Below are 13,238 nucleotides of genomic sequence, written 5' to 3'. Positions count from 1 at the left end.
GTAAAAAGGTCTCTTTCAGCATTTATTGAAAAAAATTTTAACTGAGGTTGCATGGTGGTGGCCTTTGGTGTTCTAAGTTCAAAAGTGACTCTGTCAGTTAAGAGACAGGGCTGATGGACATCCCATGAGCTGGTAACTTGTGTACAAGATCGATCATTGTGAGGAAACACGTCAGACCATCTTGGAACAGGTAGATTTGATCATGTGGTATGAGGATGCAAAAAAAATTTTGAATTCTGGTATCAGAGACTTAATATCTGTCTCATATGTGTGAAAGCTGTTCATTATAATACAAGTCACTTGAAATTTAGGGACCTCAGTTTCCAATTTCTAAAAATTAAGGCACTGAAGAATATGACTACCAAGGTCTAGTTGTGTTCTATGAATTTTTTGGCTCCACATCTTGAGTTTTTGGATGTCAAAATATATCTTAGTTTTCCAGAGTTCACATATATGGCAAGTCAGCCAATAAACTGGAAGCTCAAAGGGCTAAAATAAATATCACAAAGTCATGAAAGAGAGTAGAATAAAGTGGTTAAAGAATGGTTTTTGGAGTCAGATAGCCCAGGTCCAAACACCACTCTGCCACATGCTGGATGTATGAATTTGGGCAAGTTACTTACTTTCCTGAGGCCCAGTTCCCTCTGTAAAATGGAGACAAAAGTATCTACATACAAGGATGTTGATGAGCACTTGAGATAGTAAACAACAAATAAACTGTAGTTCTTCTTATTGTCTCAGGGACCATTCATTGCAAAGAACAGAAATGAATTAGAACCAGCTTCACTAAAAAACAAAAATAAAACAAAACAAAACAAAAACCCGTTGACTAAATGATGCCAGGAGCTCTGAGTAAGGCCCATTGTCACAAGTATGGCTGGGTCTCTTGGAAATAGGATTAAAGATATGGAAAACCAGGGATCAGGTCTGCTTTTTCTCTGTCTTTCTCTAGGATAGTATAATCTCTGCTTCTCTCTGAATGTTGGCTTTCTTCTTCTCTCCCTGCAGATTTGCTTTCTTGTTTATCCACTTGGGACGTGGTCAACACAGCTTTCCCCAAATGGCAGCCTCAGCTTCCAAGTCTATGTGCAGCTTAGACCTCAACAGCTAACTGAGTCAATATCATGGTAATCCAAGTCCAAATTCCTGGGAGATAAAATATGATTAGCTGGGTTTGGATTAGATGTGTACTCTTGGTCCAAACAGCTAAGAGGTCAACTAGCAAGGAGGGCTGGCTCTCTCAGTGTGACACAGAGGCTGTCTCCAGGCCAGGGGCTGTTATCTGGGTACATATATTGTGCACTTGACTCTTAAAAGAACCCACAAGGTGCTCACTCTTGTTTTATAGATACAATTCTTTGTGCATAAGTGGCAGAATGGTAGGTGGCTGGAGGGAGGCTGCTCGAGGAAGACACAGTGACAGTGATGCCATTGGCCTCAGAGAGAGGTATCCTAAAATAATAATAGCAATGAAATGCAGGCACAGGGGCTCAAACCTAAAAATTCCTAAGACCCTATAATGAAAGTGTGCACAGTTTACCATTCAGTAGGCCCCAGGGACACTATTGTTTTTAGTACAACATCAAACCGATGTGTGTAAAAACTGTGTTTTAGGGCTTCCCTGGTGGCGCAGTGGTTGAGAGTCTGCCTGCCGATGCAGGGGACACGGGTTCGTGCCCCAGTCCGGGAAGATCCCACATGCCACGGAGCAGCTAGGCCCGTGAGCCACGGCCGCTGAGCCTGCGCGTCCAGAGCCTGTGCTCCGCAACGGGAGAGGCCACAACAGTGAGAGGCCCGCGTACCACAAAAGCAAACAAACAAACAAAAAAACTGTGTTTTATAATAATCTTATGAAAGGTTGCACTTGTTGAAGAAATCAGGAAACTTTGTTGAAAGGCAATATTAAAATAGTTAAAACGTCATCCATTCATGCATTTGTCATTCATTCATTCACTCAGCAAACATTCCTTGTGGTTTTATCATGCTGCTGGTACTTGTACACATCACGAGGACTCAAGAAGAGGGGAGGCACACTGGTAAATCAGCAACTAACATGGTGTGAGATGCACACTTTTTTTTTTTTTTTTTTTTTGGTGCGCGGGCCTCTCACCGTTGTGGCCTCTCCTGTTGCGGAGCACAGGCTCCGGATGCGCAGGCTCAGCGGCCATGGCTCACGGACCCAGCCACTCCGCAGCATTTGGGACCTTCCCAGACCGGGGCACGAACCCGCGTCTCCTGCATCGGCAGGTGGACTCTCAACCACTGTGCCACCAGGGAAGCCCGATGCACACTTTTGAAAAAGTATAGCCAGGGCATGATGTGGGCACAGAAAATTGACAAGGGGAAGGTACATCAGAGATAGAACCCTGGGCGGGGTGCTTTTAGAGGAGTTTGGGGGAAAGAAGGAGAGGAAGGGCATTCTGTTCAGGGGAACTGCCGACTGGGAGCAGAGAGAAGGGAACTAGCTGGACCCCACAGAGCACTTTAAGTAGCCCCTTGTGTCTGGAACCTGGATGCCTGGGTGGGGGTGGGATGACAAGGAGTGACTGCTGGGCCAGAGGAATGGGCAGGAGCCTGATTGAAAAGGGTCTTAAGGGCTAAACTAAGGAATCTGAACATTATCCTGAAAGTTACAAGAGGCCAGTGAACGTCTTTTAAGCAGGGGAGTGATCTGATCAGCTCTGTGAATTATAAAGAGCATTCTGGAGCGCCAAGGGGAAACGACTAGAGGAGAAGAGTTACGCTGTTGGTTGTAGCAATCCAGGAGGGATGCAAAAGAAGCAGTGGTTACTTTAAGAACGCAGAGATGTCGACTTTGGGGGGCGCTAAGGAGGGAATCTGGGTGACTTGTGGATTTCTGGTGGTGCCATTCACTGGGATAGAGAATAAGAGAAAAAGGGAGAGACTGGGATTGGGGTGACTGTGGGACTTGAAATAGGAGGTGCTCCTCAAGCAGCTGGAATAAGTGTGTGGAGATAAGCAGAGAATTATGGTCCAAAGGTATGGGCTTGGGGCTGAGCACCAGGTGGGTGGAGGTCCAGCGAGAAGGATAAAACGTGGAGCAGAAGAACAGGAGAGAACACGTCCAGCGAAGCCTGGGGCAGGAGGAGAGAGGCCTTGAAGCAAACTGAGAAGAAAGCCTAGAAAGGTGGATGGAAGGTGTTCCTCTCCCAGACAAAGGAAGACAGAGAGCTCTAGGAAGGAGGAAGAGCTCTACAGGCAAAATGTGTCTCATAGCAAGAAGGGTCAAGAAAGAAGGACAGTAAGAGTGTCCAACAGCTTTGGGACAAGGGGTTGTTCATTGGTGGCACTACTGAGGGCCGCTCCCCTGGTGGGCAGAACTGGAAGCCATGTGGGAGGGAAGTGAAGACAAGGAACAGACAACTTTCCAAGAAGATTGGCTGGAAAGGAAAGAAGAGAAATAGAGCAGAAGCTCAAGGGGGAAGCGAGATGGAGGTGGGGTTTTTCAAGATGGGGGACAACTGTTCATATTGTTAGGATGCTGAGAGCCAGTAGACAGGGGAAGGAAGATACGGGGTAGAGAAAGGAAGATTGATGGAGCAAGGTCCCGGAGGAGGGAGGGAGAAGGGATCCAAAGCCGAGGTGGAAGGATTAGCCTCACATATGAGGAAGGACAGCCCTTTCACTGAGATAGGAGGGAAGGAGGAAAGGATGGGGCCAGACAGATAAGTTTGTTCGTGGCAGGGGAGGAAATTGAGGGAGTTCTCGATTGATGGCCTCAATTTTCTCAGTGAAGGAGGAAGCAAGGTGATCTGCTGAGTGGCGCGGGGGAGGGGGGTAGAACGGGAGGTGGTTTAGGAAGAGAGAACATTTGGTACCTATAACCGCTGACAACAGTGGGGGACGGAACTGGCTAGGGACCCAGAAAGATTGGTGGGGAGTACTGAGCACCTAGCCGAGTTGGGAGAATATATATTGGGTATGCCCTAAACTCACAACTGTGACACTTTCTCCCAAAGCCTTTAAAAGTCTAGACAGAAGAGCAAGAAATTAAATTGCTAGATTGAGCCAGGGCTGAGTTTTTGCAGAGTGACTGTCCCAGAAAGGTAAGAGGGTCAAGAAATTATAGGACATGGAGAAGAGCAGTTTGAAGTGATGGGCTACTGCATTCAAGGAAGATAGAGGGACACAAAATCAATATTCATCTGCGAGATCAGGAGCAAATAGAAGGGCCCAGGACCCCAAGGCCTCAGTAGGTAGGTGTTTTGGGGAACAAAACAAGTGACGAGCTGAAAGGTACCTGTTGACACACAGTGGGCTGCTGGGGTTTCAGATTATAGAGGCAGACCTGCTCCACAGGCTTGGAAATTGGTCATCTGACACCTGATCTTACCTCTTTCTTGAAGCTTTCCTTAGTCCCTCCATCCCCAAACGTTTTTCTCTAGCCCCTGAAGTCTCATATCAATTTGTTTGCAGACAGGTAGTAAAAAGCACATTAAACTGTAACCTCAATATGAGAGCCAGGAGACCTGGGTTTTGGTCTTTTCTCCAGCACCCATAAGTTCTGTAGCCTTGGCCACATTGTGAGCCACCAAGCAATGGCTATCTGGACCAGTCCTACTTGCTTAAGGACAGATTATTTTGTCCATGAGCATTACGTGTCTCACATCACCTGTATTGGTGGAATTCCTTTGTTTGTTTCCCACCGTTCTGTAGGATGAGGCCTGGCAGGACCAGGGACCCTCTGCCTTCTGTGTCACTCTATTTCACTGCGGTTTCTACATACCCAACATCAAAAGAACCTGGAAGAAATTCTATTGAGGAAGGAAGAGATCTTTTGCTTCATAAAATTTCCACTTTTATTTTAATAGTCTCAAAACCAGCTTGCAAGAGTAGCAAATCCAAGAAACTTATAATGCCATGAAGGCAGACATTCTGGGAGAAAAAAAAAATAGACCTTTTAAAATCTGAGCTTTGTTATCTGACTGAGGTCAGCAGAGACAGACCAAATCAACAAGCATGACATGAAGGGCAAATTTGCAATTAAAAGAAGAATAAGGAATTATAAAGATGGATGAGCCCTGTTGACACACGCACCCAAGCCTGCGTGGCCTTGGCCTCGGATGCCAGAAATTAATGCTTTACTCTTTAGCATTCGTCACCTTTGGCTCAGAACAGAAAGGCAAATGCATTAAAATAACAACAATTAGAACACTTACTTAGCTTGGAAGGCATTGTTGGTTCCCCTGTGGTCGAGGTCATGACACAGGCATCCCACAATCACCGCTAAAATTTCCACCTCGGTCAGAATCTCTTGAAACCCGGCGGTCTGGGAAGATGGGAAAACGGCAAGAGTCACTGCTCGGGGCAGGCAGGATGGATAAGGCTCGTCTGCTGAGCAGCCATCAGCTCTGTTTTCATACCCACGTCATTCAAGGGAATGATTAACTGCCACCCCTTGTGGGTGAGTTGGGTGGTCAGTTGCACAGCCCAGGGTCCCCAAGGTGATGAATTAGCTTCACTGGCTGGCACACCAGGACAGAGTTCAGACTATTTTGTTCCCTCTTTGAAGAAGAGGCTGTGCTGTCCAGATACAGTGACAGTTTGGCAAAGGCCCAGAGCAAAATGTGTTTTGTGATTCGACATTTCAAAATGAGCGTCTAGGGGTAGGGGGGAGAAGGGGCTGTGAATTTAGAACTGAACGCTATATCCACCAGATGCCATTCAAATGAAAGCAGGCAAAAGAAACCCCCCTTTAAAACATATATATATTAAAAGAAGCAACTTAGAAGTACTCAAACTATTACATGATGATATTTTAGCAGTTATCTTGTAAAAATCTTAATGTATATTAGCTTGGAGGACAGATTAAATTTATACGGATAGCAAGGCAGTGAGTGTCTTGAAAACTAGAATTTGGCAGGGGGTTAGGCAACCTAGAATGAGGATCAGGTGCGGTATCCATTACATGGAATACTTTTTCTATTACGCTCTGGTAGCTTGCTCATGAAATGCATAGGGGTGGTGTAATATCTTTGGGGAGCAGTGTGATGTAATTATATAATCAGGAGCCAAAATGGTTCTCTGGTTCCTGCTATCCTTTCATTAGTTTAGAAGAGAAAGTGAACGTATGGAAAAGCAGGTCTATGTGTTTTCTTGATCTAAGGCCTTTATGTCTCCCCCTTTTACTTTGTAAGTCTCCCATTTCATTACTTACTAAAATCTTTACCAGAGGGCAGGAGGAGGGGAAAGGTAGAGTTCAAATTGCTTCCCTTTGAGTGTTTTTTCTCCACATCTAACATCACTAGCTAGTATCCTAAGACACTTCTCTTAGAGCAATGAACACTTTGTTTTTTAGTTAATTATGTTTTTATTGCAGAAATAACTGAATAATAAAGTTTCTGTGTTGACAATTTTATTTTAAAAGATTGAGTTGGGTCCACTGATACACTTAGAAATATATATAATTTCATTTGCATAGCAAATGGGAATGTTAATAAATTATCTGGGGAGGATAAAGTAGCCCATATTAAAGCTGTGTGTGCCCTTCATTTTAAAATTTGGAGCTGGCTGTTGGCTTTAAGTTAATTTTATTCTATTTAAGACATTACCTGTAATAGTTTTTAAAAATTCAAGTTGTAGTAAGAGACTTAGAACCAAAAACAATGGTCCCTCATCCTTCCCCTATCCTGATTCCCAAAGGCAACCACCTTCAGTTTTCTTTTTTATCTAATTTGGTAGGTATTTTCCTCCATATTTCTGTATAATAGACACATATTATAATTATATATATATAATTATAACTTGGTTATTCATCCTTCCTGTGTGCCCAACACTGTCCTAAGAGAATTACAACCGTTTAACTTACTTAATTCTCATAAAAGACCTGTGATGTAGGAATTTTATTATCCACCAGTTCAGATGAGGTAACTGAGGCACAAAGAAACTTATGTGCCCTGGGTCTCAGACAGTGCCTACCTGATTGTCACTCTAAATATTATTCGCTGCGGAGCCAGTTAGGTATCCAATTATTGTTTCCTTTGTTATGTAAATGTTTTCATTTCCTGGAGTTAAGATTTCTTTGAACATCTAAGTCGACTCACATCCTGTACAACTCTCCAGTCACACCTTTTATTAGATCCCTTCCTGTCCCAGGGACTCCCTGCTTTGGCCTGCTGCTGTTCTTTGGTCTGGATTCTCTGTCTGCTGTCAGCTTCTCCCTCCTGGGGTTGGTCTCTTATCTCCTGCATCCCACATCTCTCTCTTTCCTTGTTTTTCTCTCTCAGTTTGCGGGAACACATCTGCCAGTGGCTTCATGAGAAAGGGTGTTAATATTTCTTTTACACCTAGGAAGCTGATTTTTTTGAGGCTTTGCATGACTGAAATGTCTTTAATCTATTCTTCTACTCAATTGTTGGCTTGCCTAACAATTCTGGGTTGCAACATTTTCAGTCAGAATTTCGAAGGACTGCTCTATTGTTTCCTAACTTCCAAAGTTGCTTTTGGGAAGTATAAATCATTCTTATTCCTAATCCTTTGAATGGTACTTGATCTTCTCTCTTTTAGAATCCTCTATGCCTGGGGTTTGCCAGTTTCACAAAAATCTGCTTTGGTTTGGGACTTTTTCCCCATCACTGCTTGATAAACGCTTTCAATCTGAAGGCTCATTGTCTTCAGTATAATGTTCTTGTAATCTTTTTTTTTTTCCTTAATAATTTCTACTTCACTGTTTTTTCTGTCCTATTTGAATGGCGCTCCAATTGGTTGGACATTGGATTTCTTGTACTGATTTCCTTATTTGCTTTTTTTTTTTTTTTAAACATCTTTATTGGAGTATAATTGCTTTACAATGGTGTGTTAGTTTCTGCTTTATAACAAAGTGAATCAGTTATACATATATATATGTTCCCATATCTCTTCCCTCTTGCGTCTCCCTCCCTCCCACCCTCCCTATCCCACCCCTCTAGGTGGTCACAAAGCACCGAGCTGATCTCCCTGTGCTATGTGGCTGCTTCCCACTAGCTATCTGTTTTACATTTGGTAGTGTATATATGTCCATACCACTCTCTCACTTCGTCCCAGCTTACCTTTCCCCCTCCCTGTGTCCTCAAGTCCATTCTGTATATCTGTGTCTTTATTCCTGTCCTGCCCCTAGGTTCTTCAGAACCATTTTTTTTTTTTTTTTTTTTTTTAGATTCCATATATATGTGTTAGCATACAGTATTTGTTTTTCTCTTTCAGACTTACTTCACTCTGTATGACAGACTCTAGGTCCATCCACCTCACTACAAATAACTCAATTTCGTTTCTTTTTATGGCTGAGTATTATTCCATTGTATATATGTGCTACATCTTCTTTATCCATTCATCTGTCAGTGGACACTTAGGTTGCTTCCATGTCCTGGCTACTGTAAATACAGCTGCAATGAACATTGTGGTACAATTTCCTTATTTTCTTGTCTCTTCTTTCCCATTGCCCATATTGACTTTTCTCCCCTTACTTTCCAGGAATAATAATATTTTAAATTTATAAGCATTTTCCTGTCTGCTGCTCCTTTTCTAATAGCATGCTATTCTTCTCTCATGGATACACTATGGTCTCTTCTTTTTTTTTGCGGTACGCCTCTCACTGTTGTGGCCTCTCCCGTTGCGGAGCACAGGCTCCGGACACGCAGGCTCAGTGGCCATGGCTCACGGGCCCAGCCGCTCCGCGGCATGTGGGATCTTCCCGGACCAGGGCACGAACCCGTGTCCCCTGCATCGGCAGGTGGACTCTCAACCACTGTGCCACCAGGGAAGCCCTGGTCTCTTCTTTTGAAGATATTAATTATAATTCCTTGAAATTCTCTTCTGTCCCCTGAATTGTCTGTTTCCTCTGAACTCCTTGTCTCTGTATTTGGTGGTTTCCTCAAATGCCTGATATCCTTGGTAGTCTACTTACTCATGGAAGAGTAAAGCACTGCTACGCTCGCCACACACGCATACTTGGGGATGGTGTCTGTAGATGGCTAACCTCATCGCAGGGTGAGCACACGGCCAGCTGGTCCTGCTGCAGGTCCCCATGTGTCAGTATCTAAACTCACTTCCTCTGGACTTTCCAATCTCGTGCTTGGTAATGGCGTGAGCACGGGTGTTGGCATTCTGAGAAAAGAGTATGTAGCTTCTCACCTTTGAGGATATAGACTTTCACTTCATTCTCTTACTTTCAAAGTGCACCTCATGCTAACTTTTCTTTAACTGGTGTCCCCAAGTCTGGGGTTCAGTTTCTTTGGCAAATACACTGGCTTCCTGAATAGATGGGGGAAGAGTAGTTCTCTGACTACATGGAGAGGGGATGGAGACTTGGGGACTCAGTGTTTTCATTACCCCCTCGCTCCTGCTCGCCCCATGTTTATGGTATCTGATGCCTCTGGTTCTTGTGCTTTGACAGCTCCTGGGGGAACATTGTTTCTCAGGTGTACCCCTTCCTCCACTCTCTGCCCCTGAAGGCACTTGGGTTGGACCTTCCTTTTCTTTGTTAATCTACGAACCATCCTCCCTCCATGAAAAATGGAATTTGTGTCCATTTCTTGTTCTCCTTGTTGTTTTGGGATAATTTTTGAAAGGATGAGGGGATATAAATGTCTTTCTCTGTCATTTCTGTCACCTTGAAAAGGTAAGTCAGTTTCGTTGGGTTTGGATCTTGCTACTACTAAGTAAATTCTAAAAGTCCCTCAAGTATGAAATAATTATCCGTGATACTCTGGAAATCAGTGTGTAAACACAATGACAATGCACTGAAATTTAGAGAGATTGTTGCCTGTGAAAATGCTACTGTTTAGAACTTGCTGATGAATTAGAACAGTAAGAATAGAGGTGGGATAATGTCAAAATAAGGTAATTCAGCTAGAAATTTAATTGGAAGATAAAATCGAATGCCATCTAATAGACTCACGTTCAGAATGCCGAATCACTGTTACGCCATTGGTTATCACGCATTGTATGATATGATGGACTATGTTTTGCTGTAAGGTTCTATGTAGCCACTCCTGCCGCCCCCACTACCCCGTCCCTTCTTGGAAACCCAGCATCTAGCTCTTAAACTATTTGTATCATCGATACTTTTGAGAGTTTAATAAAAGCCACGGACCTTCTCCTCTGAAATTACTCTATGATTTTATGGTGTTCAAAGAACATGGAGCCCACCCCTGGATCCTTGGAATAAAGGATACCTCAAGTACAGCACACACACCATCACACGAAACATATTTACCTCTCTTGACTGTGGTGCCTGAGTTACTGAAGCAGCACCTATCTCTTGACTGTGACTTAAAGCTGCCTGGTAAGTGGTTTCAGAGAATCGTCAGGCCTGAAAAGTATCCACCTGCCACTAAGTGTCCATTTGCCCCTCCCCACCTTCATCCATCTTCTTTCTAGTCCTATCCATTCTGACCTACACTTTACACACACTGAGGAGAAAAAGTCAACTGCCACTGAAGACAATATACTTTCAACAGAGAACAGAGTGGCAGTAGGAAGTATATTTTAATGTGTTTCTCCTATGCTTAATTCTATTTTATTTTCAAATAAAATGATATATTTGCTGCTCCTGATCCAATAATTATGGGTTTTATTGACCACTACTTTATTCTATCCTCTCACCTGTATTCCCCCACGGTCCATATCAGAAATATATAGGTATGTGGTAAAGCAGTGAATACCATATACCTAAGTAAAGAGATAGCCATGGCATATAGAGCTAGTTCCCATGTCACCCTCTCCAGAAAAGCCTGTGACTACCCTCTGAGCAGGTCTCCTGTGACAGTCCTTCACTGGGTTAAATGTATACTGGGATAACCTTATTCCCAGCCATTAGAGCATATAATCACTGGAATGCCAAAGGACCCAAACAATAAGATTGATTTGAAGGGTTTCACTACCCAGTAGTTTCCTATCACTTAGTCAACATAAAATTTAAACCAGTGAGGATGTGCATCAAAATATTACCAGTAGTGGGATCACAGATGACTTAAATTTTTTTCCTTTGTGCCCAAAATTTCCATAAAGAATGTTTATTCATTAGAATACATATACATTATGTGTGTGTAGGTAAATTCTTTTTTGTTTTAGAAGTAAGCCCGTGTTTCATCAAAATGTCCTACCTTGGAATAAAACAGTGACATCCTGAAAAGTGTCCATTCATTCATTTATTCATTGAGCAAATGTTGATTCAGCATTTACTCCACTGCAGGCTGAAACGGAGAGCTAAGGAAGAAAGGTGCATCTGGCCCTTGTTGCGCATATAGTCTGGTCATGCCTTGTGCCAACCAGAACAGTGCCATGGAGCACCCTTTTCTAGTGAGAAACTCTCCCAACATCGGTTGCAATTTGTCGCAGAAAGTGATGGTGAAAGTGGCTAGCTCCTGCTTTGTTTCTGGAGACGGTGCATCATGGTCTGCATGCCCGTTGTCATGTATGCAGCTACGGTGCGGGAATCTGAGAAAGTGATGCCAGAAATTCTGCCTTCACGTTTCTTTTTGAACTTGGCTATCAGAGGTACTGAATGACGAGGAATTTCCTGGATAATCCTGTTGATTCTGAGATCTGGCAGATGGCGGACTAAGAGGGAGAGAATCCGGTGATGTACTGGAAATTCCTAACGGTCCCAGAAATTCCAAACCGAAGAAGATCCTTGGCTCCAAATGCTCCTCCGTGGATGCTGGCAGCCGGCACTGCAGTGGAGCCTTCCACAGATTGGCTGAGGTTAAGAGAGAGCATGATGGGCTTTTGTAGAGCTTTTCTTCTCCCCTTCATCTTTCTCTTTCCTTGGATTAGAAGAGCAAAGAAGACTGCTCAGACCATTCCAAGAGGTTTGGAAGAACATAGTTTCTCAAGGAAGTGCCTTCTCTAGAAGAATCTGCACACCATATCCCTAATCGTGTCATCATGTCTCAACTGATCTAAACATGACTTCATACCTTAGAAGTGATGTGAGCTTGGGGACGAAAGGTAGCATTTAGAGAAGCATCATTTAATTCCTGGTGTTTCTTAATTTCTGGTATGCAGTGTTGCAGGGGCCCTGTCTGGGGCCTTTGTTTGGTACATTATTAAAATCAAATTTACTGTAGCCAAATAATGCTCGTTGAGGGTTTCATTGTAAATGCCACATACAAAGTGTGTTGGTCTTCTAAAGAAAGTCCCAAACTACAATGCTGATGGCTGGTCCAGCTGTGCTAGACCATCCTTCACATGTGGTGTCTATCAGTGAAACTCAGATCTCCTAACAAGGACGGAAGGTTCTGTGAGAAGGGTGCCTCTGTCACCCTCCCAACTCAGCCCATATCCCAGCTGACTGGATCAGAGTGGATCAGAGTAGTAAGAGCATTAAGCCCGCAAGTTTGGGCTTCACGGGCATTTACAGCAAGTCCAGCGTGCTTTATTTTGGGATCTATTTTTTTGCTTCAAGATGGAATGGCCACCTCTTAACATGTAAATCCTGGGGGCAGGCTGATGGATACCAACCTATTCAATTTGCTCCAAAGCAGTGATTTTAGGCAGAGGACTTTCTCAAGCTTTAAGATAGAAGTAGATTTCATTTGCTTACCAAGAGTGCTACGAACAAATTTATGCTTAATGCCATATCCTATCTTCCTTTTAAAAAAGATCCTGTCTTTGCCAACCAGAGATAGTGGGTAATGAAAACACAAGGGGGAGAAGAACAGATATTCACACAAGCGCAACCTTCCATTGCAGGAAAAAACCCTACTGGACAAACCATAGCATCTAGATTTAACGGTCATACTCCTTTGGTGTTTACAGATATGTTTGTCTGCCAATATTTGGGTCTGCTAGGCTGAAAACAAGGCACTTCAGTCCCATTTTCAGGTCCAGACACCAGAACCTTACCAGCTGTTAGGGGACCACCAACCACCAGCACCATGTTTACACGTCTCCTTCACAAAAGCATGCGATAACAACACAAACCAGTTGTAGTCTGTCTGATTTCCACAGGAGTCGGATAGTTTTGATCAAATTTGCTTCTCTTTCTTCTCAAGATATTAGTCAATTATTGATTTGGCATTAATTAAATACTGATTTAAGTCCACAATAATCCTTTCCTCAAGCTCAGAGTTGGAAAGACCTTACAGTCTACACTTACGTACTTTCTTTTACAACCAGAAGCTCCTGAAGGCACTTATTATCAAATTGCAAAACCTAAGTCATGTTTTGGACACAACTTGTCTCTGATTCTCAAATGATATTGCGAATGCTTGTAAGTCGCAGAATGGCAAGGCAGC

At 43.3% G+C, this 13,238-nt stretch overlaps 1 protein-coding gene across 1 annotated transcript in view; it reads right to left on the bottom strand.

The window, feature by feature from the left end:
* The window catches only part of PDE11A (phosphodiesterase 11A), a gene marked incomplete at its 3' end in the record, with an annotated part of 412,203 nt that overhangs the window by 65,469 nt on the left and 333,496 nt on the right, over nt 1-13,238 (bottom strand). The window contains exon 13 of the mRNA XM_082658917.1: nt 5,181-5,290. Within this exon, the coding sequence (XP_082515043.1) occupies nt 5,181-5,290 (110 nt within the window). The remainder of the gene's footprint in view (nt 1-5,180; nt 5,291-13,238) is intronic.

Source organism: Grampus griseus (assembly GCF_964374135.1).
Source record: "Grampus griseus genome assembly, chromosome: 7".
NCBI classification, from domain to species: domain Eukaryota; kingdom Metazoa; phylum Chordata; class Mammalia; order Artiodactyla; family Delphinidae; genus Grampus; species Grampus griseus.
The sequence above is the reverse complement of the archived record's forward strand: the minus strand, read 5'-3'. Positions and strand labels throughout refer to the sequence as shown.